This window comes from Sus scrofa, chromosome 3 (assembly GCF_054392235.1).
Source record: "Sus scrofa isolate SSC_HxYL_T2T_F1_AM1 chromosome 3, Sscrofa_HxYL_maternal_Yorkshire_Landrace_v2.0, whole genome shotgun sequence".
Taxonomy (NCBI): Eukaryota; Metazoa; Chordata; class Mammalia; order Artiodactyla; family Suidae; genus Sus; species Sus scrofa.
In genome coordinates, this window is record NC_139385.1 from 125,377,392 (window position 1) to 125,405,381 (window position 27,990).

The 27,990-nt window shown below is 41.1% G+C and overlaps 2 protein-coding genes across 2 annotated transcripts in view; one reads left to right on the plus strand and one right to left on the minus strand.

Annotated features, from left to right (window-relative positions):
* Window positions 1-27,445, plus strand: part of ASXL2 (ASXL transcriptional regulator 2) — a 136,172-nt gene extending 108,727 nt beyond the window's left edge. Inside the window, exons 8-12 of the mRNA XM_003125333.7 lie at window positions 5,176-5,339; window positions 9,278-9,374; window positions 12,480-12,585; window positions 15,448-16,162; window positions 20,665-27,445. Of these exons, the coding sequence (XP_003125381.6) occupies window positions 5,176-5,339; window positions 9,278-9,374; window positions 12,480-12,585; window positions 15,448-16,162; window positions 20,665-23,145 (3,563 nt within the window). The 3' untranslated portion in view covers window positions 23,146-27,445. The remainder of the gene's footprint in view (window positions 1-5,175; window positions 5,340-9,277; window positions 9,375-12,479; window positions 12,586-15,447; window positions 16,163-20,664) is intronic.
* The window catches only part of HADHB (hydroxyacyl-CoA dehydrogenase trifunctional multienzyme complex subunit beta), a 602,797-nt gene that overhangs the window by 440,191 nt on the left and 134,616 nt on the right, over window positions 1-27,990 (minus strand). The gene's annotated exons all lie outside the window — the stretch shown is intronic.

Consider the following 27,990-nt stretch of genomic DNA (forward strand, 5'->3'; position numbering starts at 1 on the left):
AGAAGTTGCACATTTATAATAAAAGATAAAACTAAATTAGATAATTCACAAGATTTTTTGTTACCTTCGGTTTAATTATTTTAACTTGAATAAAATTAATAGTGTATCATATATTTTTACATCCCAGATTCAGTCAGAAGAATACATATAGCTCAGATTTCAAGTAAAATATAAAATAGGATAACCTAAACTAAAAGAAAAAAATAGAAAAGGTAAGATCCCAGACTAGGGGACAGTCAGAGCAATAGCTGCCAGCCTCCACCACAGCCATAGCAATGACAGGTCCAGGCTATGTCTGACCTACACCACAGCTCACGGCCAGGGATTGAACCCTCATCCTCATGGATACTAATCAGTCAGTTTCCAGTGAGCCACAGCAGGAACTCCATGATGGGGCTTTTTTAAAAGAAAGAGGTGGATTTGTTGGTGTAGTTTGGAAAGATGCTCGAGATATTCAGTGAAGGAAAAAACAAAATATGATAATGTATATTGTGATTTCATTTTTTCAAATTAAAATCTTATTTTGGGCAGGAAGCCAAGATTTGAATGTAGAAACCTTTACTTTTCATGTTATATATTGGCACTATTTCATTTTTTTGGACAGCATTTACCTATATGTCTTATGTACTGTTTTTATTATCATTTGGTTTGAATTTTTTTTTTCCAGGGCCAAAACCTGTGGCATATGAAGTTCCCAGGCTAGGGGTTGAATTGGAGCTGCAGCTGCTGCCCTACACCACAGCCACAACTACATGGGATCCAAGCTACGTCTGACCTACACCACAGTTCACAGCAACTCCTGAGCGAGGCCAGGGATTGATTGAACCTGCATCCTTATGGATCCCAGTCTGGTTCATTACCACTGAGCATGATGGGAACTCCTGAAATTTTTTATTTTTATTGTGATTTCTCCTTTGTCCTAGAAGGTTTTTTTGAAGCTTTTTTTTTTTTTTTTTTTAATTTTGAGTATGTAGGGGTTTCATATTTTTGTTATGAATTTTTAATACCATGTTATCAGAGGCATGCTATGTGATATGTGTGCCTGCTATGTATTATAATGATAATATGATACCTGTACCTATATATAATAATGATGATACCTGTGTCATCAGGTATAGAATATATATTATATTACATATAATGATGTCCGTTGTTGCAGACAGTGAAGCCCCAATATTGGGGTTCAAATTCCTGCACTGTAACTTAATAGTAAAAAATAATGCCCGGCAATTAGGAAGCCCTATATAAATGTACTTAATTGCTGCTGTTATTGGTTATTGGTATAATTACTACTAACATTTCAAATTTACTGAGACCTGCTTTTTTGAAATAATGATAATGAATTGTAAGTGTACTGTCTACTCAACACAGAATTTGGTGTTGATTGGATCGACTTGTTGATCTGAAAAATAGTTCCGCCTTTTCCCCCTCTGCTTTTTTTGGCTGCTTTTGGTATGCTTGATTTATTGAGCTCTCCTATCCTCATGGTGGCTTTGTCCACTTCTCTGATTGTTCAGTTAGTTTATTTCACATATTTTGAAGCTACCTTATTATATTAGATGTTTTTTCATGTTTAAAATCTTCCTGGTGGGTTGAACTCCCCCCCCCACCCCCCGCTGTACAACATGGGGATCAAGTTATTCTTACATGTATACATTTTTTTCCCCCACTGAACTCTATTTTTTTATCCAATCAATTGCAAATTAAGTTTTTTATACTTCAGGTATCTTTCATTTGATATTAATAGAGGTATATCAGATTTTCTTTGGGTAGTTTTTGCCTGGCATATTTTTACTTTGTTCATTTCTGTGTATTTGTACTTTAGGTATATCTTAAACAACATATAGCTAACTGAAATTTCTTTATTTTTTAATCTAATACGTAGATCTCTTCTTTGGTGAATTTTATCCATTTACATTTATTGTGATCTTTAATCTATTTGGACTTGTTTCTATGGTCTTATTTTTTTGTTGATGTTTGTCCTCATTTTATTTATTTATTTTTTTTAATGAATAAACTATTTTTTTGACTTGGCTGAAGTTTTTTTAACTGCTGTCTATTTTCTTTCTTTCTTTGGCCATGCCTGCAGCATGAAGAAGTTCCTGGGCCGGGGGTCAAACCTGTGCTATAGCAGCGACCTGAGCCACAGCAGTGACAACACCAAATCCTTAACCCCTTACGCCACCAGGGAACTCCTGTTGTCCATTTTAATTCCTTCATAATTCTTTTCGCTCCTCTCCTGAGTTGTTTTCTGTTTGTTTGGGTGGGTTTTGGGGGAGGGTTGGTTTTTTGGGGTTTTTTGTGTGTTTTTTTGGTTTTTTTTTTTTTGCTTTCTAGGGCCACATTTGCGGCATATGGACGTTCCCAGCCTAGGGGTTGAATCAGAGCTACAGCTGCTGGCCTATGCCATAGCCATAGCAATGCAGGATCCGAGCCATGTCTGCGACTTACGCTATAGCTCATAGCAATGCCGGATCCCCGAACCACTGAGCAAGGCCAGAGATCGAACCCACATCGTCATGGATACTAGTCAGATTCATTTCTGCTGAGCCACAACAGGAACTTCTCTACTGAGTTTTATATACATTCTGTTTTTTGTTCTATTAGTTTTACAGATACAACCTGTTGGCTTGATATATGTATATAGTGGGAAATGATTACCACAGTAAGTTAATATTCACTGCTTCACATTGATAGTTTTATTCTCTTAGCAAAAAAAGTAACCATCTTGATTTTATTCTAGGACAGTGGAAGTGCTTTATAACAACTTAACACTCATCTTTTTTTTTTTTTTTTTTTTTTGTCTTTTTGCCATTTCTTGGGCCACTCCCACGGCATGTGGAGGTTCCCAGGCTAGGAGTTGAATCAGAGCTGTAGCCACTGGCCTACACCAGGGCCACAGCAATGCGGGATCCGAGCCATTTCTGCGACCTACACCTCAGCTCACGGCAACGTCGGATCCTTAACCCGCTGAGCAAGGCCAGGGATCGAACCCACAACCTCATGGTTCCTAGTCGGATTCGTTAACCACTGTGCCACAACGGGAACTCCAACACCCATCTTTTCTGTCTGGACATAAATACTATTATCTGACATTTCTGTTAATAATCTCACAAATTAAGCACTAGAATACTGTTGTTTTATGCAAACATGTCTATCTTGCTCCATTGTATTTCAGCCCTTCCTTCTGCAGTGATTTTCCTTCCTAAGTACTGTCTTTTGAGAACTTTATTTAGAGCATTTGTCTTGGTAGAAAAAGCCTTTAATTTTATTTCTGTAAATGTCTCATTTCATTTTCGTTCTGGAAGGAGAGTTTAATATACCAACATTAGGTACCGTTGGGTATATCAGTGACGGTCGATAGGTATACCATTGACAGTTACGTTCGCTCAACATTTTAGAGTGATCCATTTGTTATGGATTGCTTTATTGTTAAGCTTGCTGTTATTCTGTACTTTTTAAGGAAGTCTTTCCTTCCTTATGGATGTTTCCAAGCTATTTCTTGGTCTTTGATGAGCAGTTTTATTAAGCTGGGCCTAAGCATGGGTTTTGTCTCATCCTGCTTTGAATATGTTATGCTTCTAAATCTTTCAGTTTGTGGTTTCACCAGTTCTCATAAATGTTCTGCTGCACATTATTCAAAACCAGGCAACAGCTTTTTTCCGTTTTCTCAATTTCTTCTTTCTGGGTCTCCAGTCAAGCACATATTAGACCTTCTCATTCTGTCATTCATCTTTGTGCTAAAGCCCTTAAGAGTAATTTCTCTGTCTTTCCTATATTCTGGGTGAATTGTGTGGCTGTAATTCCCTCCTCTTTAGTCCACTCGGTATCTGATTTCAGAAGTTTTTATTTTAAATGCATACATAAATCCTATTTATTTATTTTCCTTTTCCCCATTTTTTAAAGTCTTTGTGTTCGTTTCTTTACAATTTGCTCATCTTTACAATTCTGTTCTTCATTTCTTTAATCATTTTACACATAGCTGTATATTTGACAGTTTTAGTGATATCAGTCCTATGTCTAAATCTTTTATTTCTGGTTTGCTGGCTCTGTCATAGTAGCATAACTTTTGGTTTGTCAGGGTAAATGTTTGTTAGATAGTGCTGGATTTTCATCTCCAGAAATCCTATGGGCCTAAGTTAAGGGAAACTCTTTACTATTAAAGAAGATTACTTTTGCTTTTGCCAGGAGGCAGGGGTTACCCAGGATTATGTAGCTGTTTGCAAGTATTCCTAATTGTATAATTTATGGGTCCTCAATTCCTATGCACTTAAAAATTTTACTGTATATTCTCAAGATTTCTTCTGTTACTGATTTCAGCCCCAGCAGCAGTATTAGAAATGGATTTTGCTTTTTCCCTCAATAGTCCTATCACTATATTGCAATGTTTTCCATTTGATATATAAAAAATGTTCAATAGTTTAACTGGCATTTCTTTAATATTAAAACCTTAGCATCTGTTTATAGTTAGTTAGCCATGAATTGCCTGCTAATTCCTTTTTTGCTCATTTTTTCTTGGCGATATTTGTCTTTTTCATATTGATTTATAAATGCACGTTTGATATTAAGAATAGTAACTTTTTGCTGTGGTTTGCAGATATATTTTCAAGTTAGTCTTTCGTTTATATATGTATTTGCCATTTATGTTTTAAAACTTTGTGTACTCAAATCCATCAGTGTTGACTGAAACCTTCTGATTGTGAACAGATTTCCTGTAACTGCTAAGCTATTCAGTCATAACAGTTTTAGCTAATGCAAATTAAAATTGATGAAAATAATTATCATTGGAAAGGGAAGAGGAGCCTCAGAATGATTTGTATATAGATCTGAATTTTTCCGTTTTTTAGTCACTCTGTGTATGTGTTGATTATTATAAACATTTCCATTTGGGAAATGATGAAGTCTCAAACCTAGAATGCATTTTTTTATATGGCAAAAGGTTCACTTTTACAGACTTATTGCATTTTTGCAGAGAAGATAACTTAGATTCTTTTATCCTTCATGAGTGGACAAAACTTGCTTTATTTCTGAGAACCCTAAGTATTACCTTCTTCACAGTGTGCTCTTTTAAAGTACTAAGAACTGCGGTTGTTTTGCACTGCAGAGCAAGGTATTGTTCAGATAGAAACAGGAATGTGAAGGAAGCCCAAGTGATTATTTCCCTTATTTTTATAGGGCAGATGAAGAGGACTAAATGTGCTGAAATTGATGTTGAGACACCTGACTCCATTCTGGTTAATACAAACCTTCGAGCACTAATTAACAAACACACCTTTTCCGTCCTCCCTGGAGATTGCCAGCAGCGACTGCTTTTGCTGCTGCCAGAGGTGGATCGACAGGTATGTTACTTCCTGCACGTAAGTGGCTTTATAACCTATCTGGGGCTTCGTCACCTTTAGAACTCCTTGAGACTTTTAAGTGGCTTTTTGTGTGTATCAAAGGTATTCAATAAGAAATAACACTTTTTTGTAAGCATTCTTAATAGGTTGGCCCTATAAGTCTTTATAAAGGAAAAGATGCCTCTTATCAGAATGTCAGAATTATGGAGTAAAATTTGCCTAGCTATCATATTAGGATCTAGGCATATATAGAATACATTCAGGGACAAAAGTTGTCTTAAGATATTAAACAGGGGTTTCTGAGTTTTTCATGGGATTAAGAATGTTAATTTTCAATCTCAGGTTAAATTTGGAAGAGTTTAAGCACGGACCAGAGAGATCTAGGTCTATCAGAAATAAGGCAAAGGTCTAAGACTTACACTTTTATCAAGGAAAGAGTGGCTGGTGAGTCACTCCTCATTTTGATCTTCTGTTTCCTCCTCTGCAGAAGGATCATTATGGTTTTATAAGGTTTGTTCAATTCTGAGACTTTTTCTTATAATTATGATTATTTCCAGATACCTGCTGTATTGTAAATAATCTATTAGGCACTCCACTTTTTTCTAATCATTATGAAAAAACAAGATGATAAAGTTGTTTTCCCTGGTTTACAGTAAGAGAACAAGATACATTCCATAGTTTATAGTAAGAGATTAATGGAGAGTAAGTAAGCTACACACATCATCATAGCTAATTGACTATGAAGTCAAAACTAAATCTCTCATTCTGAAAATCATCTTTTACTAGACTATATTGATATCAGTGTCATAGTGCTATGAATTAGCACATGCGAAAGGTCAGAGTCCATTTCGGAGGAGTCCAAATAAGTCAGATAAACCACCAGCAGACAAGACAAAGACTGTTCTCCCCACCTTAATACTTCTTAGAGAAATTAGAACTTTTAGGATGCCCAGTTCTTGGCTAGAACAAGTTAGAAGACAAGAGTTTTGGCAGTGTTTGGACAACGTCTCTTCCTGTTAGGGAATGTGCTTGTCTTCTTTTCTTTTCTTTTTTTTGTGGGGGCGGGGGCTGCCCTGTGGCATATGGAGGTCCCAGGCCAGGAATCGTATCCAAGCCACAGTTGTGACCTATATCACAGGCAACACCAGATCCCTAACCCAGTGTGCCAGGTCAGGGATTGAACCTGGGTCCCAGTGCTCCAGAGACACTGGCAGTCTCATTGTGCCACAGCAGGAATGCCTGCACTTCTCAGGTGTTGTTTTTAGGCATGTCTTTTTAGGGCCATACCCGCAGCATATGTAGGTTCCCAGGCTAGGGGTTGAATCAGAGCTGCAACTGCGGGCCTGCACCACAGGATCCAAGCTGCTTCTGCAACCTACACCACAGCTCACGGCAACACTGGATCCTTAACCCCCATGTGAGGCCAGGGATCAAACCTGCGTCCTCATGGATACTAGTCAGATTCGTTTCCGCTGAGCCATGATGGGAACACCCAGTGTGCTGGTCTTTTTTAAACACTCGATTGGACAAGGACTGATATAGGTAATTGAATAAAGCCAATGGGAGAAAACCACATCTTTCTGAACCCTATTTTGGTGCTTCTCCCCACCTTTAAGAGATAAGAACCTCTATAGGACAATAGAGAAGGGGGGGGTCTTCTTCCCTCTCCCAGCAGCCCTGGGAGTTTCCTTTAGTAAAAACTTTGCTTGCTAAGAAAATAAACACTTGAGTTGTTCAGTTGGGAATACACCTAAACACAGGACCTAACGGAAGGGTCTATCTATAGAACTCTAGTGTGAGTTCCTCAGAACTGTCTTTATTTTTTATTTTTTTTATTTTTATTTTTTTCCCACTGTACAGCAAGGGGATCAAGTTATCCTTACATGTATACATTTTTTCCCCCACCCTTTGTTCTGTTGCAATATGAGTATCTAGACATAGTTCTCAGTGCTATTCAGCAGGATCTCCTTGTAAATCTATTCTAAGTTGTGTCTGATAAGCCCAAGTTCCCGATACCTCCCACTCCCTCTCTCAGAACTGTCTTTTTGGATCGTGGCCCTGTCCTCTCTTAGGAGAAAGATTGTCACATGTAATTTTGGAATTTAAAGGTCTCAGTGATTGCAGTCCTATGGGGTTTTCTAAATAGGAGGTTACTTGGGTTTTTCAGTGACTGTGGTGGGAGCACACAATAATCTGAGAAATATTGTCCTTATGAATAAGGAATATGGAGTTTATTAGATTTTGCTTCACTGTCAGATGAAGTTTGGAATTCATCAAAAATTCTGATTATTACTAGCATGAAACATTGGAAACTGTATTTCAGTGTATGGAGTTCCTAATAGTGAACAGTAGAAAAATGTTATTTAGACCAGAGAAAGGAGTAAGGAAGGGGCATGGATTAAAATCCTCCCTTCACATATATTTGAAGGTATTTCTGTGGAAGAGGTAAACTTTTTTGTTTCTCCAGAAAGCAAATTATGTTTTTTAAACAGTTGGAACTGTAAAATTATAGAATGGCTTAACTTGTTTTGAAGTACCTCGCACAACACTGAAATATTCAGTGCGATGCTGGATGACCTGTTCTCATAGTGAAGCCTGTTACTCCTCCACCAAATCTATGGAGTACAAGTCAGCAGTCAGCAAACTAGCTTGCAGGCCAATTTCAGCCCCACTGCCTGTTTCTGTAAAGTTTTTTTGGCATTCAGCCACTCCTTTTAGTTTTTGCACATTATCTATAGCTACTTTGTGCTACAATGGCAGAGTTGAGTTGTTGCAGCAGAGGTCACATGGTCTACTTGCAGTCTATCCCTTAACAGAAGAAGTTAGAGCCAGGGGAAAATAATATTGGCCCAGATAGATTTAGAAAGTAAAGTGGGGGTGTTCCGTTGTGGCGCAGTGGTTCACGAATCCGACTAGGAACCATGAGGTTGCGGGTTCGGTCCCTGCCCTTGCTCAGTGGGTTAACGATCTGGCGTTGCCGTGAGCTGTGGTGTAGGTTGCAGACGCGGCTCGGATCCCGCGTTGCTGTGGCTCTGGTGTAGGCCAGTGGCTCCAGCTCCGATTCGACCCCTAGCCTGGGAACCTCCATATGCCGCAGGAGCGGCCCAAAGAAATAGCAAAAGACAAAAAAAAAAAAAAAAAAAAGAAAGTAAAGTGAGTCGGGTTCTTTAATCCCTAGGATGTCCAAACAGATACTAGATTTTCTTCAAAAACTTGTGACTTTAAACTTAAATTTAGGTTTTAGGTTTTTGATCCATCTGGGGTTTTTTGGTTTTGGGGGTTTTTTTTGGCTGTGCCTTTGTCATGTGGAAGTTGCCAGGCCAGGGATTGAACCCATGCCACAGCAGTGACCCAGGCTGTTGTGATGACAACACTGCACCACAAGGGACTTCCTGGAGTATTTTTTATATTGCTCTGAAATTGTGGTTCAGCTTCATTTTCTTTTCTTTCTTTCTTTTTTAAAATAATGGTTGTATAATTTTTTATAATTTTTTGTTGGTGGTGGTGGTGGTCTTTTTAGGGCCACACGCACAGTATACGGAAGTTCCCAGAATAGGGGTCACATTGGAGCTGCAGCTGCTGGCCTACATCACACAGCCACAGCAACTCTGGATCCAAGCTGTCTTTATGTGACCTACACCACAGCTTGTGGCAACACTGAATTCTTTAACCCACTGAACAAGGCCTGGGATAGAACCCACCTCCTCATGGATACTACTATTCAGATTCTTAAACCACTGAGCCACAACGGGAACTCCAGAGATTTCACTTGCATTAGAAAATGGAAGTGTCCCTGATAAGCAGCATGGTATGATACAGGCGTGTTTCTATAAAATTTAATATACATACATTCTTTTCTAAAAAGACAAGAACCTTTAATTCCACATGATATGTTTGGCTTTCTTTGTAAGCTTTTTGTGGCTTATTCTTTGACCTAGGTTGGTCCAGATGGTCTGATGAAGTTAAATGGCTCAGCCCTTAACAATGAGTTCTTTACCTCAGCAGCCCAAGGCTGGAAGGAAAGACTTTCAGAAGGTAAGTGTCTGACATTATGTGTCTCCTAGGACATGTATGTACTCGGAGGGCATATTGGCCCCTCTGAACGTCCATGGGTATTTGCCCAGTTTTGGGATATTTCATAGGGTAGGACTAGCTGTTCTGTGGGACACACATTGCTAGACTTTTATCAAGGGCAGCTACCCAGGTTTGGCTCTACAGTCCGGAAACATGTTCCTTCAAGGGTTGAGAGTCACCTGGGAAATTAAAAAAAAAAAAAAAAAAAACAAACCACATTTTTAGGCCCTATTCCTTAAGGTTCTGATTCATTAATTCTAGCTTAATGCTTAGGAATTGACATTTTAATAAGCAGAGTATAAAATTGGAGTTATTTTATGGTCCTGTGAATCATGGCTTGGTAAACAGTGAGAAACCTCTTTCTTACTGCCCAATCTCAATGAAATTAACAGTAAAAAGAATCACTAAGAACTCTTTTTTTTTGTCTTTTTGCCATTTTCTTGGGCTGCTCCCCAGGCATATGGAGGTTCCCAGGCTAGGGGGTGAATCGGAGCTGTAGCCACCGGCCTACGCCAGAGCCACAGCAACGCTGGATCCGAGCCGCGTCTGCAACCTACACCACAGCTCACGGCAACGCCGGATCGTTAACCCACTGAGCAAGGGCAAGGATCGAACGCGCAATCTCATGGTTCCTAGTCGGGTTCATGAACCACTGCGCCACGACGGGAACTCCAAGAACTCTTTTTTATTTTTTTTAATTTGTATTTATTTATTTTTGTCTACCTGCTATTTCTTGGGCCTCTCCCGTGGCATATGGAGGTTCCCAGGCTAGGGGCCCAATCGGAGCTGTAGCCACTGGCCTACGCCAGAGCCGCAGCAACTCGGGAGACGAGCCACATCTGCAACGTACACTACAACTCACGGCAATACCGGATCCTTAACCCGCTGAGCAAGGCTAGGGATCGAATCCGCAACCTCTGGTTCCTAGTCGGATTTGTTAACCACTGAGCCATGACAGGAACTCCAAGAACTCTTTTAAAAAATGCTTTATTGGGAAATGTTTCACACAGTATGAAATGAAGCCATTTGAAGTGTACAGTTCAGTGGCAGTCAGCATTTTAGTAAATACAGGTCATGAGTGAGAATTGCTAACATGGTGACTGGTTTGCTATGTATGCCCTGTTTCTAATTCTAATCTAACAAATTATTGGAGGGTAAATTATAAAGCACTAAAAAGAGATTGATTGCACTTAGCATATAGTATCGGTCACTATTGGCAGTTCTCAACCCTGAGTGCTCATTATAATCACTTATGGTATGTTTTTAAAATACTGACATCTGAGTCCCACTCTCAATGATTTTGTTTTGCCTGAGCTTCAGTGTTTGCTTTAATTTCCCCTAAGTGATTCGAATATTCAGTCATTATTAAAACCACTGGCTAGATATATATATATTTTTTTTCTCCAATGGCTCCACCTGTGACATAAAGAAGTTCCTGGGCCATGGATTGAATCTGAGCTGCAGTTGTGACCTACACTGCAGCGATAGCAGTGTTGGATCCTTTAACCCCAGGCCGGGTATCAAACCCATGCCTCTGCAATAACCCAAGCCACTGCAGTCGGATTTTTAACCCACTGTGTCACAGCAGGAACTCCTGTGTTATTTTTATTTCAAACATTTTGTTTGTCATTGTGTCAGTATACATGGAATACAGACTAATACTTGAAAAGTCATATGAAGTTATGCCAAGAAATTACTTATGAAAATAAGAATGAGAAACTTTATTTATAAGGGAGCGCTAGGAATGCTGTTCATTGCTTACCTTTTGTCAGATCACTCACAATTAGAGTTAATTGACCAACTAATTAATAGATTCTTCATGTAGTTGTTGACGTTTTTCTTCCTATTTTTTCTTTTTACGGCAAATTCTATGTAGAAGCGGTCTCTTGCTGATTACTTTCAACCTTTCTCTTAAAGATTTCCTTGAGTAGAGACCCCTTTTTTCTGAAAGAATCGAAGTCACATAAGCTCTTAAAGACATACCGGTTGGAGTTCCCTGGTGGCTTAACGATTAAGGATCCAGCATTGTCACTACTGTGGCACAGGTTCAATCCCTGGCCCAGGAACTTTTGCAGGCAGTGGACATTGCCCCCCACCCCAAAAAAAATATGACTATATATACCTGTTACCAGTACCTTTCTTTAATATATGACTATATATACCTATTACCAGTACCTTTCTTTAAAAGGTCTTAAACTTCAAATCTGACATTCCTGCTTTTTATTCTCTGATGTCCTCAGTATTAGAGAATAAAAGGGAACAGCCTATCTGAGCCACAGGTTTGAAGATGACCTACCAAGCATGTTCATCCGCTGATGGTATAGGGAGGAATGAGAGGTGGTTGGTAGTATAAGAAAGGAAGTGGCATATTCAGAGCAGCGGAGTCTTTGGCTTATTGAGTGTCATATGGCTAGCGCACTAGGACAATTTCAGGAACAATTAGAAAACTGAACACTCCAAAATACCTCCCCACCTTTTTACTGGAACCTCAGATGCCACAGCTGTTCATTATGTAGTTAGAGCTAAAGGCCTTGGAGAAGTTGAACTTGGAGAAACGGAACTTTTAAATACTAAATAAATACAAGTTGCCTTGGAGAAACAGAACTTTTAAATAATAAAATGTCCAGTGGCAGAGTTCTCTTATGGTTCAGTGGGTTAGCATCTGGTATTGTCACTTTAGTGGCTCAGGTCACTGCTGTGGCACGGGTTTGTTCTCTGGCCCTGGAAATTCCACATGCTACAGGCACCGTCAAAAAAAGAAAGAAATCTATAGGGAATATGGTATTTGGAGCAGGAAGCCGGTGCTACAAGGCAAGCCCAGAGGAAAGGTCCCATCAACTTCGACTAAGTATTGAAAACTACATGGAGGGGTATTGTAAGCATTTTTGTTTCACCTGATGACACTTAGGTAGTTCTCTTTTGTGGTGAGGAATGTTCTCTTACTTTCACGTGATAGCATTCTGACTTCCATGAGTCTTTCATGATTTATAAATAGTGAAAAGTTGCAAATAGCATATTTCTATTGAATATCCTTTTTTTTTTTTCATTTTCTTTTGTACATTACAGGAGAATTTACACCTGAGATGCAGGTGAGGATTCGACAAGAGCTTGAGAAGGAGAAAAAAGTAGAACCATGGAAAGAACAATTCTTCGAAAGCTATTATGGTCAAAGGTAATATCAAGACAGATTCTGTAAACCAGATGTTAATTCCTACACATATGTCATGTGGTGCTTCATCTTACTACCTTTCAGAAAATCTAGTCTTCCATTTCCTTCAATTTTTTTTAACCAATTCTTTTTTACTAAGAAAATTATTTCTTCTCCAAATCTTAGTACACAGAATTAGATTATTCGTAATCTTTGACTCATTACCAATGTGGATGGTATAGTTTCTTTCAAAAAAGGATTTTGTTGTCTTGAATTAGAGTCTCTTTCTTTAACTAGATTGGCTTTTCTTCCAGTAACTTTTTTTTTTTTCTTTTGGTCTTTTTGTTTCTTTAGGGCCGTACCCACGGCAAATGAGTTTCCCAGACCTAGGGGTCGAATCAGAGCTACACCACAGCCACAGCAACGTACGATCCAAGCCATGTCTCACAGCAACGCCAGATCCTTAACCCACTGAGTAAGGCCAGGGATTGAACCTGCGTCCTCATAGATGCTGGTCAGGTTCATTAACCACTGAGCCACAATGGGATCTCCATCTTCCAGAAACTTTATAAGAATACTTGGAGTTTCTTTGTAGCTCAGCTGGTTAAGGAGCTGGCATTGTCACTGCTGTGGCTTGGGTTTGATCCCTGGCCTAGGAACTACTTCTGCATGCTGCAGAGTACAGCCAGAAAAAGAGAATATTGAAGTTCTGTACTTTTTTGGCTGCCATAAGCAGAAGTTCCTGGGCCAGGAATCAGACATGTACCACAGCTATAACCAGAGCCACTGCAGTGACAATGCCAGATCGTTAACCTACTGAGCCCCCAGGGAACTCCTATACTTTTTTTTAACAGTAGTGCATTACCCCACAATAGAATGACTTCTTCAGAATCACTAAGGAATCCTGTAATATGGACCATTACATCAACTTGTAGTTGAACAACCTTTCCTCCATAGTAGGCACTCTGGGAGATACACATAGTTGAATCAAGGTACAAACCCTTTTCTCAAGGGGCTGTGGTCGGATTCGGTTTGGTTGTTTGTTTTTTTTATTTTAACAAAACTAATGGTAACACTTAAATAGATGACAGTGGATCTGTATTGTTGGAAATAGAATTGAACACCCAGAATCTTAGTTATTTGTTAGTCTCCCTTCCTTCCTTATGTGTACCTAAGGGCAGCCATTAAGGATGCTCCATACTCATAGTTTGAGAACTAATGGCCCTTTTCCTTATCTCTAAGTAGTGTTCATTGATCCCTTTCATGATCATTTCAGATATGACCCATACACCACACCCATACAGATTAAGAGCCCCATACACTGATTTTTCTACGTTTTTTGGTATGAACCTTGAGCTCTTCTATAGAAATGATAGTGAATGACCATTATTACAGGTAGCAGTTATTCCATAAATATAGCTCACTCCCTCCTTATTAGGCAGATGGAACATTACAACAGTTCTTCAGACTTTCTATTTTTAGCTATTTCTTTTTGCCCACTTTTTTGTCTTTTGTTTTGCCTTTTCTAGGGCCGCACCTGCGGCATATGGAGGTTCCCAGGTTAGGAACCTGAAGCTGCCGTCCTACACCAGAGCCACAGCAACACAGGATCCGAGCCGCGTCTGCGACCTACACCACAGCTCACAGCAACGCCGGATTCGTAACCCACTGACCGAGGCCAGGGATCGAACTTGCAACCTCATGGTTTCTAGTCAGATTCGTCAACCACTGAGCCATGATGGGAACTCCTGCCCACTTTTTTGAAGGACTGTATTTGATTACTATCCAGTTTTGTCCATAGCCATTCCATCTCAGGAGTAGAGTATTGATTATTTGAAATCACCAAAGAGGGATGCCTTGTTTTTGCTTACTGTACAATACTCTTTAAGACAGGTGGAGTCTCTAGTGACCCATGCAAGGTAGCCTGGCTCTTCCACTCTGTGGAAGTCCCACAGGGCCTTCACTCCCAGGATAGCCCAGAGGCAGTCGAGCTCAGAATGTCAGAGCTATACCAAATGAAATTTTTTTATTTTTGATTTTTTTTATGGCTGCCCCTGTGGCATATGGAAGTTCCCAGGCCAGGAGTCAAATTGGAGCTGCAGCTGCAGGCCTATGCCTCAGCCCCAGCAAGGCCAGATCCGAACCGTATCTATGACCTCTTGTGGCATTGCTGGACCCTTAAGCTACGAAGTGAGGCCAGGATCAAATCCACATCCTCCACTAGACAACATCAGGTCCTTAACCTGCTGAGCCACAATGGGAACTCTGCCAAGTGAAATTTGAACAGGCTTTCCAAAAACTCAGAGTTCTGGTTTTTAACCTCTAGAGAATAGCCAGCTCCTACTGTCTCCTCGGGGTCCCTTAGATTTCTTGGTCCCGTCTTACTGCAGGTACTGCAGAGCATAGTTGATCACAGTTGAAACCCACAGTCTCCAGGTACATGGGTCTTTGTCTTCTCTCACTTCTCTGTAGGTAGTCTGTGATGCATGCCTCTAGACAGTGTAGCCCTTTTATAAGCAGAAGTATGATAATAATTAACATTCTATTGGCACATTCATTATGTACTGGGTACTATTCTGAGTACTTTACATCCATTAACTTAGTTACTCATCATAGCAACACCATGAAATAATTAGCCTCAGTGTATAATTAAAGAAACAGGTCCAGAAGGCTAGTCACTTAATCTCACATGGGTAGTAGGTATCAGAGCCAGGATTTGAATCCAGGCACTCTGGCTCTAGACCCTTCACTGATAGTAGTAATATTGAAGATTCTATGTGAAGACTACCTGCTAAGTGTCAGGGGTTCTTCTAGGCATTGCCTCATAATGCCTTCAGTAATATGGGCCATTTCTAAACTACAGTATTTCTTTCTTCCACCTTTTAGTTCTGGCCTGAGCCTTGAAGATTCAAAGAAATTGACAGCTTCACCTAGTGATCCCGAAATAAAGAACACCTCAGCCGAGCAACCAAAACCTGTGCTTCCTTCCGAGGCCTCTCCTGTCAGTACCGTCCCAGTAATTCCCCATTACGAGGCTAAAGAAGTCCTGCAAATGCCATCACCAGGCAGGAAAGAAGAGCAGGAAGGCCAAGATAAGGTGCAGCCAGGCTCCCAGTCCATAGAGCCCCTGCTTTCCTTAGCTACCAGTACAAATGAGCTTAGCAGCGTTCCTGTCATCAAGGGCCCGAAGGATGAGGCTCTCTTGGAGCAAAAGCCGGTTGCCTCTCCTGAACAGGAGTCTGAGAAAGAGAATCATCTCACTACAACTTCATGTTGTAACAGAAACGAAAGCCAAGAAGCTGCAGTTACATCCCTGAGCAAACCCAGGAGTCCTGGGGTGGAAGCAACAGTAATGAAGCCCACAGTGGAAGCAGGTCCACAGGAGACCACGATGAAAGAGCCTCCATCAGCTCTGGCCGATCACAGCCCAGAAAGCCTCAAGAGGAAGTCTTCTCTCACCCACGAAGAGGCCCCTACGAGCTGGGAAAAAAGGCCACGTGTCATTGAGAATCGCCAGCACCAGCAGCCATTTCAAGTCTCCCCACAGCCCTTTCTCTGTAGAGGGGACAGGGTCCCGGTGCGGAAAGTACCACCTCTCAAGGTAAGAGAGTGGGAGGAATGGAGAAAGAGAGATGGTCTGAACACTGAGTTTTCAGTTGTACTTACTGAATTTCAAGTATTTGTGTCATTTCTTAATGCAGAAACAGTCATACGTATTGGATATACTTGTAAGTATGGTCATATATGAATAAACTTATTCATAAATAGGCGTTTAGAACTGCATTCTTTATTGGGGCTTGAATAACTAAGGTAGCCGGATACCTAATATTATCCACCCCCTCCCGCCCCCCACTGCTCTCTTGTATGAAGAGCCGTAATATTTAAGTGTACTTTTGCCGTTTTCTTAACTGCTGTTAGCGATTTAATGTTCCGAGGGTCCAGAACTACCTTTTAGTAAATGTGTGTGGCTGCCACTGAGTCACCGCTGGTTACTTGAGGGATGTCACTGAGATAGAATAGCCATGCTAAGCTCTACTGCTTAGAATATGTGATTAACTTAGGTTTTAGCCTTATGTTGCTGCATATCGAATCTTTTAGATTTCTGTTGCAGTGTCACTATATTAGTGTATTCTAGGGCTTGTGCCTAATAGCAATTTCAGTTCATTCTTTTAATAAATCATATTTATTAATAAACTTTATTGGTAGTAGTTATTAATACTGTTATGTCTACTTTGAGCCCAGGCACTGGGTATTATTCATTCATGTAATAAGTAGAAAAATAAGCCAAACGGTGATGCATTTGTTCCCTTTTTTATTTAACTTAAAAGTTCTGCCTGTCTCTTGGAAACATTCACTTTACTAGTACCTGACCTGTTTCATGTGCTTGCAACTCTTCTTTCTCATTTTACTTCTAATTACTAATAGTATGATATTCTTCATTACTTTTTTGGGGCCACACCTTCAGCATATGGAAACTTCCAGGGGTTGAATTGGAGTTGCAGCTTTCGGCCTACACCACAGCCACAGCAATACGGGGATCCAAGCCGTGTCTGCAGCCTACACCACAGCTCATGGCAATGCTGGATCCTTAAGCCACTGGGCGAGGCCGAGGATCGAACCCCCATCCTCATGGATGCTAGTCGGGTTCGTAACCACTGAGCTGCTACAACAAGAGCTCTTCTTCATTACTTTTAAATTTTAAGATCTCTGGTTTCAGCAATTAGGAATCTCTCCTTTTTTTAAAATGTATTTTTCTATCATTAATGTACACTATCATACTTTGCCAGAGATTCCGATTTTTATGATAATGACTTTTATTATAAAAATAGTTAGAAACCTTTAATACATGTCAGAACTTACATCTGCAACTGTGAGCTGAGTTACAGTTGAGGTTTTACTTTCTATAAGTGACCCTGAGTAAGAACCATCGTTTCTGTTTCCTCATCTAGTCTGCTTTCTGCTAATCCAAAAAGGCTCTACACTGAAAACTTAAAACCATTGTAAAGCAAGTTCATGTAATTTAACTTTTTTCCTTTCTTTTGCTTCTTCATTTCCCCAAAAACTTTTCTTTTTTTTTTTTTTGTTGTTGTTGTTGTTGTTGTTGTTGTTGCTATTTCTTGGGCCGCTCCCGCGGCATATGGAGGTTCCCAGGCTAGGGGTCGAATCGGAGCTGTAGCCACCGGCCTACGCCAGAGCCACAGCAACGCGGGATCCGAGCCGCGTCTGCAACCTACACCACAGCTCACGGCAACGCCGGATCGTTAACCCACTGAGCAAGGGCAGGGACCGAACCCGCTACCTCATGGTTCCTAGTCGGATTCGTTAACCACTGCGCCACGACGGGAACTCCCCAAAAACTTTTCTGCCAGAGGTTGCTTTAGTAACTCTCTTAGGTGAGACCCTATCTCAAACCCTGCTTTCTTAGACAAAGCTTAAGGTAATTTATAGCAGGGAAAAATCTTATTTAACTTAAGTAGATAAATAAATTTGGAGTTTTATTACAAATGTGCATGTGTATAAAATGTGTGCATGTGCACATATATCTGTTTTGTATATCCATATCTATAATATATAAAATGTGTGCATGTGTATGTATAGAGAGAGGTGGAAAACTCACACACTGTGTATTTTCCATTCAAAGAATCTAATTCCTTTGCTATACCACAGTAGGGCTTCTCAGTAAGTTAAACTGTTGTTTTCAGTTTCTAGAAAACCCTGTGTGTTTTTGTTTGTTTGTTTGTTTTTGTTTTTGTTTTTGTCTTTTTGCCTTTTCTAAAGGCCGCTCCCGTGGCGTATAGAGGTTCCCAGGCTAGGAGTCTAATCGGAGCTGCAGCCTCCGGCCTATGCCAGAGCCACAACAACGCAAGGATCCGAGCCACGTCTGCAACCTACACCACAGCTCATGGCAACACCGGATCCTTAACTCAATGAGCAAGGCCAGGGATTGAACCCGCAACCTCATGGTTCCTAGTTGGATTCATGAACCACTTCACCATGACGGGAACTCCTTGTATGATTTTTATACTTTAAAAAAAAGTATAACATCTCATTTATTCCATGAAAACAGGTAATAGGACTTTTTACCTAAGTAACTGAAAATTACTTTTAAGCATTAAAGCTTTTTATTTATTTATTTATTTTTGTCTTTCTTTTTTTTTTTTTCCCCCTTTTCTAGGGCCACTTCCCGCAGCATATGGAGGTTCCCAGGCTAGGGGTCTAATCAGAGCTGTAGACCCCAGCCTATGCCAGAGCCACAGCAAAGCAGGATCCAAGCCAGGTCTGCAGCCTACACCACAGCTCACAGCAATGCTGGATCCTTAACCCACTGAGCAAGACCAGGGATCGAACCCGCAACCTCATGGTTCCTACTCAGATTCATGAACCACTGTACCACTATGGGAACTCCAGAGGTTTTTATTTTACACACATTTAAGGATTGTCCTTATTTAATCAACAATGTTATTAATGATTTGTAGTCATGATGGTAGATATTTATTGTGCTCAAGATGTTTCTGATTAAGGTTGTTTGTTCTCTGTATATGATTTCCTATAAGGTGTGCTTTTTCCTTCCTTGTTTTTAGTTTTCTAGTTTGATCTGTTTTCTTTCCCCTTATTAGTGGTCTCTTCTAGATGGTATTACCGAAGGGCAGTAATGGCTTCTTTCTTGCTCTGCTGTGCAGTTGGACATAAAATAGATTCAGCTTTAAGAGAGAGAGATTGAGTCTGTCTCATGATGTGAAAAATGTGGCAAGTGTTACACAGTCCCACAGCTCTAACTTATGAGTGACAGAATTTTTCTGGACTGCTGAACTTCGTAAATAATGAAAACTCTTAAGTGACTTTATTATCAGTTTAAGGAGTTTCAGAAGGATAACATGCAAGAGCTAAATGGCTTAATTTTTTTTTTTAATTAAATGCCCTAGAATATCTGTAATGGTTACTTGCTCTCTCAGCTCTACCAGAAGGGTCCAGATATTGATGCATTCTAATTAATTCCAGTAAGTTTCAAAGTATTAGTTTGAACAGGAGTCAGATTCCTTTCAAATATAATATTTTATGATATGAAAACGAGTAGTTTCAAGCCTAATGATGTATCAGAATCTCATAAGAAGCTTTGTAAAAATGCATTTTTTTTTCTCTAGGAGTTTTGATTTGTACTTTTAGGGACAGGACTTAGAGCATGTGGGTGGGTTTTTTTGTTTGTTTTGTTTTGCCTTTTTAGGGCTGCACCCGTGGCATATGGAAGTTCCCAGGCTTGGGGTCGCCACGGTCATAGCAACACCGGATCTGAGCCGCATCTACAACCTACATCACAGGTCACGGCACCACCGGATCCTGAACCCACTGAGTGAGGCCAGGGATCGGACCTGTGACCTCATGGGAACTAGTCAGATTAGTTTCCACTGAGCCACAATGGGAGCTGCAGAGCATGTATATTTTAAAAGCTCCACCAATAAGTGTAATGCCAGCTGGGGGTGAGAATGACTTTGGTAAACATTATAGACGTTAGATACATACTCCCTCATGTGGGTGAGCAGAGTGGATCACACACTGTCTTCCTTCCAGTGCTGTCTAGAACCCTCTGTAATTTAAGATCATTCAGCCTGTATGCTTAGCTGTGTGTGTGTGAGTGTGTAAAAGAGAAGAGAACAGGAATTTTCCCCTGGACCTTAGTAGAAAATAAAGCCAAGAAGTAAAAGTAATGGTGTGCTGATTCTTTTGTTTTTTGTTTTTCTCTTCTCTCTTTTACACACATTTTAAAATACAGATACCATAGAAAGGTCTATGTCTTGAATGATCAGCAGTTGTGAGTAGTGACAGTAGGAGAGAGTCGTGTTGAGAAAAGAGGTTTAGGGCTTTGGGGCGGGGGTGGTTTTTGAGGGAAAGGAGTCTTGGTCACCAGTAGAAGAGGTGCAGGACCCTGCAGACAAGCCTTTGTTCCTCTTTCCATGGTTTGGTCTCTTAGGCACAGATCTCCCATCGCATCCTTGTCACAGGTGTCATAGTGTTCACCCTGCTCTAAGAATTTACATGTTAATGAAACTTTGTGACTCTTATAAATGAAAACTAAGCTCTGTTGTTTTCTCCCCCTAATTCTTTCAGATCCCGGTCTCCAGAATCTCCCCAATGCCGTTTCCTACATCGCAGGTCTCTCCCAGGGCTCGTTTTCCAGTCTCCATCACTAGTCCTAACAGAACAGGAGCCAGAACTCTTGCAGACATCAAAGCAAAAGCCCAGCTGGTCAAAGCACAGAGGGCAGCAGCTGCTGCTGCAGCCGCAGCTGCTGCAGCCGCCTCAGTTGGAGGGACCATTCCAGGACCTGGCCCAGGGGGTGGACAGGGCCCAGGAGAGGGGGGTGAGAGGAAAGCTGCTAGAGGAGAGAGTCCAGACTCAAACAGAGTCAGTGAAACTGGAAAGGGCCCCACACTGGAACTGGCAGGAACTGGAAGCAGGGGAGATACGAGAGAGCTTTTATCCTGTGGTCCAGAGACTCAGCCCCAATCTGAGAGCAAGACCCCAGGCCAGGCACAGTCTCATAGTGTCTCTGGAGCACAACTACAGCAAACCCCCCCAGTGGCTCCAACATCTGCCATCAGTGGAGCCTGCGCAAGAGTCTCACCACCAGCCCACACTCACACACCCCCACCAGCTTTAGGGAAGTTGAGTAATGAAAAACTGAATTCCACCAGGGCAACGGCCACAGTGGCCTCTCCTAGCCACCCACCAGGGCCCAGTAATTGTAGGCAGGAGAAAGCACCTCCTCCAGCAAATCCTGCTCCGGTCTCAGGTGCCTCACCTGTTCATTTTATAGCCGATGGCATAGTTGAGCCCAAAGCAGGTTCTAGTAAGAATACATCAAACCCTTCAGCCTCAGCAGAGAGAAGTGCTAGTGCTTCAGTGGATATGACTCCCTTCCCTTTAACATCTCTATTGACAACAGCCACTTTAGAAAAGCTTCCTGTACCCCAGGTCACTGTAACGAGAGCACCTACTGGATCAGCTCCATCCTCTTTGAGCACATTGCCAGCAGCTCCTAGCCTTAAAACTCCAGGAACTTCAAATATGAATGGACCCATTGCAAGGCCAAGCTCTAGTATCCCTGCGAATAATCCTTTGGTAACTCAGCTGTTGCAGGGCAAAGATGTTCCCATGGAGCAGATTCTGCCTAAACCTCTCACCAAAGTTGAAATGAAAACTGTTCCACTAACTACAAAAGACGAGAAGGGGATGGGAGCACCCACAGGTACCAACATAACAGAGAATAGCACCAGAGAGGAAGTTAATGAGAGACAGTCCCATCCAGCCACGCAGCAGCTGGGCAAAACTTTGCAAAGTAAGCCGCTCCCCCAGGTTCCAAGACCCCCTCAGCTCTTTTCAGGTAAGGATCTAAGGGACTCCGGCATTGACACACACCAGTACCAGGAAGGACTTAGTAAAGCAACTCAAGATCAGATCCTTCAGACTCTCATCCAGAGGGTTCGGAGGCAGAATGTTTTCTCATTTGCGCAACCCTCCCAGTTCAACTTTACCCACTCAGGTTTCCAGTTAGAGGACATCTCCACAAGCCAGAGGTTCATGCTGGGTTTTGCTGGCAGAAGGACATCCAAGCCTGCAATGGCGGGTCACTACTTACTGAACATTTCCACCTATGGCCGGGGTTCGGAGAGCTTTAGGAGGACCCATTCTGTAAACGCCGAAGACCGGTTTTGTCTAAGCAGCCCCACGGAGACCTTGAAAACGGGATGTACAGACTGTAAGGATGCAGCAGGAGACAGCAGCAGCAGCAGCAGCAGCAGCAAAGATACTGACGAGGAAAGTACTGGTGACGAGCAAGACTCGGTCATGGTGAAGGAGGAGCCACAGGCTTCCGAGGGTTCTGCCAAGTGTGAAGCCAGTTCAGGACCCCACAGTAGAGAAACCCTCTCCATCAATGATTGTTCCGCTAAAAAGAATGTGAAGGCAGAGACACCAGTGCCTGAGCAAACCACTTTAAACAAGGAGAATTACCTGTTCACTAGAGGCCAAACGTTTGATGAGAAGACCCTAGCCAGAGATTTTATTCAGGCAGCACAGAAGCAGATGGCTCATGCAGTGAGAGGTAAGACCCTGCGGAGCAGCCCTGAGCTTTTCAATCCTGCTGCCCTTCGTCTGCCTGCAGACAGTCCTACCCATCAGCCTCTACTCCTCCCACCACTGCAAACCCCAAAGCTGTATGGAAGCCCGACACAGCTCGGGCCAAGCTACAAAGGCATGATCAATGTCGCCACATCATCCGACATGGACCATAACTCAGCTGTACCGGGGATGCCTGACTGTAGCCAGGTATCCAGCAATGTCAGTGATGTCATGTCCTTCTCCGTGACTGTCACAACCATCCCTGCCAGCCAAGCTATGAATCCCAGCAGCCATGGCCAGACCATTCCCGTTCAGGCCTTTCCTGAAGAGAACAGCATAGAAGACACGCCTTCAAAATGCTACTGCCGATTGAAAGCCATGATCATGTGCAAGGGGTGTGGAGCTTTCTGCCACGATGATTGCATTGGCCCCTCCAAACTGTGTGTCTCCTGCCTCGTCGTTCGGTAAAGACTAGCGAGAGAACACACTGTGAAGGAGACAGGAAGGGGGAAGGGTTGGCGGATGTGGGTTTTGCGTCCTTTTGGAATCACAGAAATAAACAAGTAGGTTTCAGTTGTCTTAAGAGACAAACGTTAATCAGGAATACAGAGTACAGGTCTTACATTTTAGAGGAAGAGCACCTTGTATAGTAAGTCCAAGTCAAGCAAGACTTTGTGAATTTGTGACAAGTTTGCACTTAGAAAATCATGTAAATATGTCACATCTTGTTTTAACATTTTCCCAGGTGTTTAGGTAATAATGCATTACTTTGACTTCAGATTGATGTTCCACGTCACGTGACTCTGAGAAGTTGACTGCCGTACGTGGTGAAAGGAAGCGATTTCCCTTCTGCCCTTTCCTAAGAGGCTAGGAGAAGGAAGGAGCAGAGGATGGTCTGAAGAAATGACCGTTCATGCTGATTACGTCTTGACAGTCTGACCGCAGGCTTTACATAGATTATTCAGCCTTCGCAGGATTTGCATTCAGGGTTTATTTTACTCAGTCCCTTTACCTTAGATGGAACCTTCTTAAGTTCAGATTTTTGATATAAGGTCGTGTTTCAGACTCTGAAAGTTCTGGCTTGGTTCTTGGCTTCCGTAAACAAGTGCTATTGCCAGGCACTCTGATTGCAATTTGTGGATCCCTGCTGTTCCCTCATCCCACACCCCTGCCTTGCAGCAAGGAATGTGGTCCATGAAAGGTATGCCTTGCTGTGGGCCCCTTGTGTGACCGTCACCTGTTCAGGACAGCAGTTCCAGCAATAATGTCCAAGGATGTAGTCCTTCATGGGAGCTTACAAACAAGTTTAAAATATTAGTAGAAAATGAACAGAAAAGTGTTGGTGATGGGGTGATTTGAACTATATGTTTTGTTGGGTAAGTGGAGTAAAGTTGCAGAAACTTTTGAAATGAACATAACTTTGGAAAATGATCTTAACACTAGAAACAAGGTAAACCTCTCTTTTCCTCTTCTCTCCCAACCCGTTACCTAGTGTTCTGCAGTCAGCTATTGCTACAGGTAGAAACACTCATTAAGGCCACATTTGTCCATTCTCTTTTTTGACCTCCAAAGCATCTGAGAGTATGGGAATGATCTTATGTATTACTTTGAACATACTTACGTGTGCACATATGCATGGTAAAAGTCAGACGCTTCTTATTTTAGAAAACATGTCCCCTGTTTTGGATTACTGCTGTCTGTGCACTAGAAATTTCTAATGTAAAGGGGCTTTAGTGAATGGCTAAGGGAACATCTAGAAAGGAAGAGAAATCAGCTCCAAATTTTTGTTGTTGTTTGGTTATTTACTTTGTCGTTGGTGTTTCAATCCTGCCTCTAGTGACTGAAGAATTTTTGAGCACATACATTTAGGTTGTGATTAAAGAACATTAAAATAAATTTACTGTTTACCAGAATTTGGTATGAAGTTGGGGATTGTCAATGTGCATCATTTGCATATTGGTTGCAAATCTCCTAATTTCACGTGTGTAAAGGACATGTGTTAGTAGTGCAAACTAGTACAGTTGTACTGAATATTCAGGATGTGATATTTACAAAATGCAGAACAAGTTCAACTCATTGATGAAGTCACATTCCAGACTAGGGTAAAGTAGGTAGTAATAATCTTTGCTTTGCCCCCATTCTGTTTACCCACCCTCCCTACCTCACCTGCATTTTTCACACACACTTTAAGCTTTGAAACCCAAGAAGACGCTATTTACTATTTTTTATGTTTTGCTTTTGAGGTTTTTGTGGCCCAAGGAGAATATAGGATTAATATTTGTGTTCCGTTTTCAGCCAAGACAATTTACTGTCCTTCTAACTTCGATTTTTCTTCCAGCATACACACAGTAAGAGATACGAAGTCCGTAAGGAGCATGTTCTCTGGCCAATAACCAGTAGGAAACAGAAACCATGGTCCTGTTTCCAGTCTCTCAGCGCCCTAGGTAATCCAAGGGGGTGTTAAAAAGACCTCTTGCAGCTGAAAACTCTCAATGCCCAGCTTCTTCACTTCCCACTTCGGTGGCGGGACTGAGGGTGGTCTGCCTGCCAGAAGTGGGTGGCCTGGTCAGAACTGACCCCCTGCTGAACACGAATTCTCAGTGTGGATTTTCAAAATGGTTTTTCTTCTTCACACCTTTCCTACCATAGAAAGTCTCTCCTCTCTGGTTCTCTTCATCTGAAAATGGACAGACTAACCAGGAAAGGAGGAAAGGCATCAGGGATTTTCAAGTTCATTTAGAGAGCAAACCATATCGTGCCTATTCATCTTGACCGAGGCTCTTGCAGATAGGTCCTGAGCGTTAGGATTCACCAGATCCTCTTAACGAATGAGAGCCAGCTGATAGAAGATTCACATTCGTGAATACGCCCCTGAAATAAACTAGATACACTGCCTCAATCTTGACTAAATGAGAGAATAGATTCTCTTAGGTTGGTGGGAAATTGGATACAATCCATTTACCAGTTGGTTTCAAAACAGTGGTTTCTGGCAGAAGGTTATTCCATCTTAGGTGCTGACTTGAGCTGAATAGAAAAAAGGAAAAACTACACTCTGGCCCTTTTGAAAATGGAGCAGTAGGAACAGGAAAATCTTTAAATTATTAAAATGTGGTATTCTAGTACCTTTAAAGCAGTTTTTATCTTAGGTTTTCAGTTACCTTACCATTCAATTCAATCTGAAATGTTTCGACTAAGTGCTAAGCTTATTTTTGTGGTATTAAGTTGCACTGTTTCCAGTGACTAGTCAGGCATCATGCCTGATGCTTATGCCTCCAGCAGGGTGTGCTGCTCAAGCCTTCGGGTACCTTCCATTGCGCGTCACCTTGGGGAGATGGCATTGACAGTATATCATCTCAGTCTTGCTTATGAATGTCCCAAGTTGTCTGGTAGAGAACACTCCTGAATCTTAAAGAATTTTTGAAATTCTCCATCCTGTAAGCAGAAAGTAAAGCCAAATAACCTGGAGTTGATTGTCCTGCTTTAGCCTTGTGTTGAAGAGGCTGAAACTGTCTGTGGCACCCCATGCAACGATTTTAAGAATAAGGTCTGGCAGATGGGCACCTTTTCTTGGGGGTAATGGAAGCATACTTACATGGGCTGGGAAGGCACACAGTGTAGATATTTTAGGAGTTACCACGGATTTAAATAAATAGCCAAAGGAAGACCTCATTGCCTTCCAAGTGAAGGTATAAATTCATACATATTAATAATCTGACAGTTTACCATCCTAATCGCTTTTGTTGCCTTTCTTCACCTAAGGGTCCTTAAAGAACTCTCGGGTGAAATTACTTGTTACAGTGAGGGGGTCTTTGGTCATTACACTGCTGTTTGTTTCTGGGACTCGCTGTCAGTGAGCAGTACCAGGGTTGTTTTCTCTGTAACCTAGAGGTTTCACTTCACCGCAAGGAGAGAAAAGTCTCCCTATTGCACTACAACAGTGTACTAAGTAAAAAAAAAAAAAAAAAAAAAAAAAAAAAAAAAAAAACTTGGCCAAGGGTAGGTTTCAGCTCAATGTATAGAATAGTCCAAAGAGACTCTGAGAAACATGATGATAGGCAGGGATCTTTCCTTCCATGTTTCAATACCTACATAACCTATTGAAAGAGAGCAATAGGTAAAACAGTTCCTAAAGTTGAAATAAGAGCTTCATAGATTCTTGGTTACTTTATTTTTTTTAATGCTTTACATTTGATACAACTATTAAAGATCAATTTAAAAATAGCTTTCCAGTAATATATTTTAAGTAATATATATTTTAATATCTATGTAAAAAGACGACAGTGGAAGACTTTGAATTTCTCATATATGGTATGTTTAATGTAGGACCTCACTGTTAAGGCACAAATTATTTCAAAGGAAGTTACTCTAAAGACACTCAGATTATTTCCAAAACAACAACAAAAAAAATGCAATAAGGGGGATAGTTTTGGAGTTTATTTTTTATTTTAAGAGAAAATTGACTTATTTACTGCAAGCTATTTTCTTCCCTTCTGGCTGTAAGGTTTGTACAGACGGGTTTGGTAAATGCTAAACTTTTGTGTCTTTGCCTTTTTAAAGGAATTGTTAACATTGGGATTGAGGGTATGTACAGAGAAGTTGGTGTCAACACCATTTAAAAAGTCATATTTTTTCACAAATATAGAAAATCATTTTACATAAGAATTTTAAGTATTTGCAATAAATATATGTATATAGATTGTATGTATTCATATATTCTTATTTTTCATTTTATTATTAAGTAAAAGATAATTAAAGTGAAAATAAAAAACCTTGGAGTTTTTGGTGCATCTCGAGGTGTGACATCCATGTGAGTGGGGTGGGTAGGGGCCCTCAGTTGTTGCCTTATATGCAGCAGAGAGTGCGTACATGATAGTAAAATGAAGGCTTTGGTGATAAACAGATCAGGGTAGCGTGTCTCTTTCAAAACTCTAGTAAAAATATTAAATTCTCTTCATCTGTCTGTGCTTTCACCCCTGAACTGTTCTGTCTCCTAACTACTTAATGTTACTGGGAGGGTAAAAAACAAAGGAAACACGGTGTGTTCTCTTTTCTGCTGTGCCCATTGTTTGCTTCTAAAATAAAATGGTAAGAAAATATCGGGGGGAGGGGTTCTTTCTCCACAGTGGTTAATGACTCACTAGCAAACCTTCCACTGCCACCACCTCTCTTTATGTGAAGAGATAATGTCACGAAGATAATAGCCTTTTTTCTGTGTCCCTTCTCCAAGAAATGAGGTTCGTAGCCAGGTTTATGTCCTTTCTGATTGATCTGAAGAGGAGGTAGGAGAACTCGAATGTTCATTTCCCCTCCTGT